This window comes from Euprymna scolopes, chromosome 37, assembly GCF_053919585.1.
Source record: "Euprymna scolopes isolate OS-2025 chromosome 37, ASM5391958v1, whole genome shotgun sequence".
Classification (NCBI taxonomy): Eukaryota; Metazoa; Mollusca; class Cephalopoda; order Sepiida; family Sepiolidae; genus Euprymna; species Euprymna scolopes.
The window spans coordinates 21,591,447-21,593,195 of record NC_136518.1 but is presented as its reverse complement, the minus strand read 5'-3'; the positions used below and the strand labels follow the sequence as shown (position 1 = coordinate 21,593,195).

Below are 1,749 nucleotides of genomic sequence, written 5' to 3'. Positions count from 1 at the left end.
CCTTCCAGTATTCCCTATCTGCCATAGCATCTAAAAGATCTTCTTTGGAGAAAAATGTATGTTGTTGTATCCTATCCGGTAAAGTTAACTTTCGTGATTAATTGTGAGATGATTGGTGCCTTCACAGTACAAATGATGAAACAACTTCATCTGTAGAACGTACACAATGCCCAGCAAACACGTCTCTTACAAACTGAGGTTGATTCTCTCGGTAAGTCTCCATATATTATTTCTAGAGTTGGGTGGTTTCGTCATGAGAGATTGAGTACTCTTCTCAAAAGAGGTGTGTAACATCCAGCCAAACGACGCTGTTGTTTTGCGGAATGTGTCCAAGTCTTATACCCATAACATAAAATTGGCTAAATAAGTACGCGAAAAACTTGGATTTTGAATTTGCGAGCAAGATTAGATTTCCAGACCTTATCCATTTTGTTACAAGTAGTCCATGCCATGCTCTTCTAATGTAAAAGTCCTCTCAAAGTTCCTAATGTGTGATCCTAGATACTTGTAGTCTTCAACATTCACGTTATATGTGAGGGTTTTAATTTCGTGGTTGTTGCGAATGTTAATTGCCATATACTCAGTCTTGGTAGCATTCAGGTGAAGCTCTACATTTTGCTGCTGATTCAAAAGAAAATATGAGTGCCTGGGGGCTAATGAGGTTGTCAGACAACAGCGCGATCTCATCAGCAAAATCAGCATCGCTGATGTGCACGATTACGTGAACGTCTCGGTTGATACATCAGTACATTGTCATTGTATCAACAGAGGTACGCATGATGTAGTCTATTACAATGATTAAAAGGAAAGGTTTAAGTATATCACCATGGAGAATACCAGACAGAATGTCGAAAAGTTCTGTTTCACCGTCTGAGGCCAGGACAATGGTTTGTGTGTTTGTATACAATGCTTTCGTTCCTTCAATGCTTTTTACAAGTGTGCCATAGAGTTCAAGAATTTCGAACATAGTCTCATGACTGACTGAGTCGAAAACTTTACTGAATTCCACAAAGATAAGAGCTGCAGTTTTATTGCGGAATGTGATTTCCTCAATTATTCTCCGCAGTGTGAGGATTTGTCCAAGGCCGGAAACCATTTTGGTTTTTGCGTTTGAAATGAGTAGTCCTGGATCTATTGATGCCAATACTGCTTATCCTGGAGCCATATCTACATATTGAAATTTCTATTTATAATTCCAAAACAACCGACATCACTGTAGTCTTTGACAAGAACTCCTTCTGAAGACAAATGTAATATACGGCTACAGGGAATTCTCAGCGTGTATCTGCAAAATATCTTTCTGAGATCCAGAATATGGCGTAAAAATGCAGTTTGTGCTCGAGGCTGTATTAGCACCAGATAAGGTGATAAAGAAAATGGCGTTATCATATATATATATATATATATATATATATATATATATATATATATATATATATATATATATATATATATAGTAAGGATGTAGCGTGTGTTAAATCTGTGAAGAAGCACCTTGGAAGTCAAGAGAGTATGCAAAATGGGGCAACACCCAGGTAAACTAAAACTCACAAAAGAGCTTGATGCATCGGTCGAAACGAACTCACTGGCGTGGAAGTGGCTTGTTAATTTTTCTTGTCTTTTCATTATATAGTTATAATTTATCAGTTGATTAGAAACGTCTGCATGCGTTTAACTGCAATTATGTATAACTGTTGTACTTCGCCTTTTAAGAAGGTAGGATTCCTCGCATGCAAATTATAAAAAAAA

General features: G+C 37.2%; 1 protein-coding gene across 1 annotated transcript; it reads right to left on the bottom strand.

Moving 5' to 3' along the window:
• Nucleotides 1-742: 742 nt before the first annotated feature.
• LOC145261005 (uncharacterized) lies at nucleotides 743-1,096 on the bottom strand. Its single transcript, XM_080119133.1, has one exon. It carries the CDS (start codon nucleotides 1,094-1,096, stop codon nucleotides 743-745), a length of 354 nt encoding a protein of 117 aa, XP_079975259.1.
• Nucleotides 1,097-1,749: the final 653 nt, after the last annotated feature.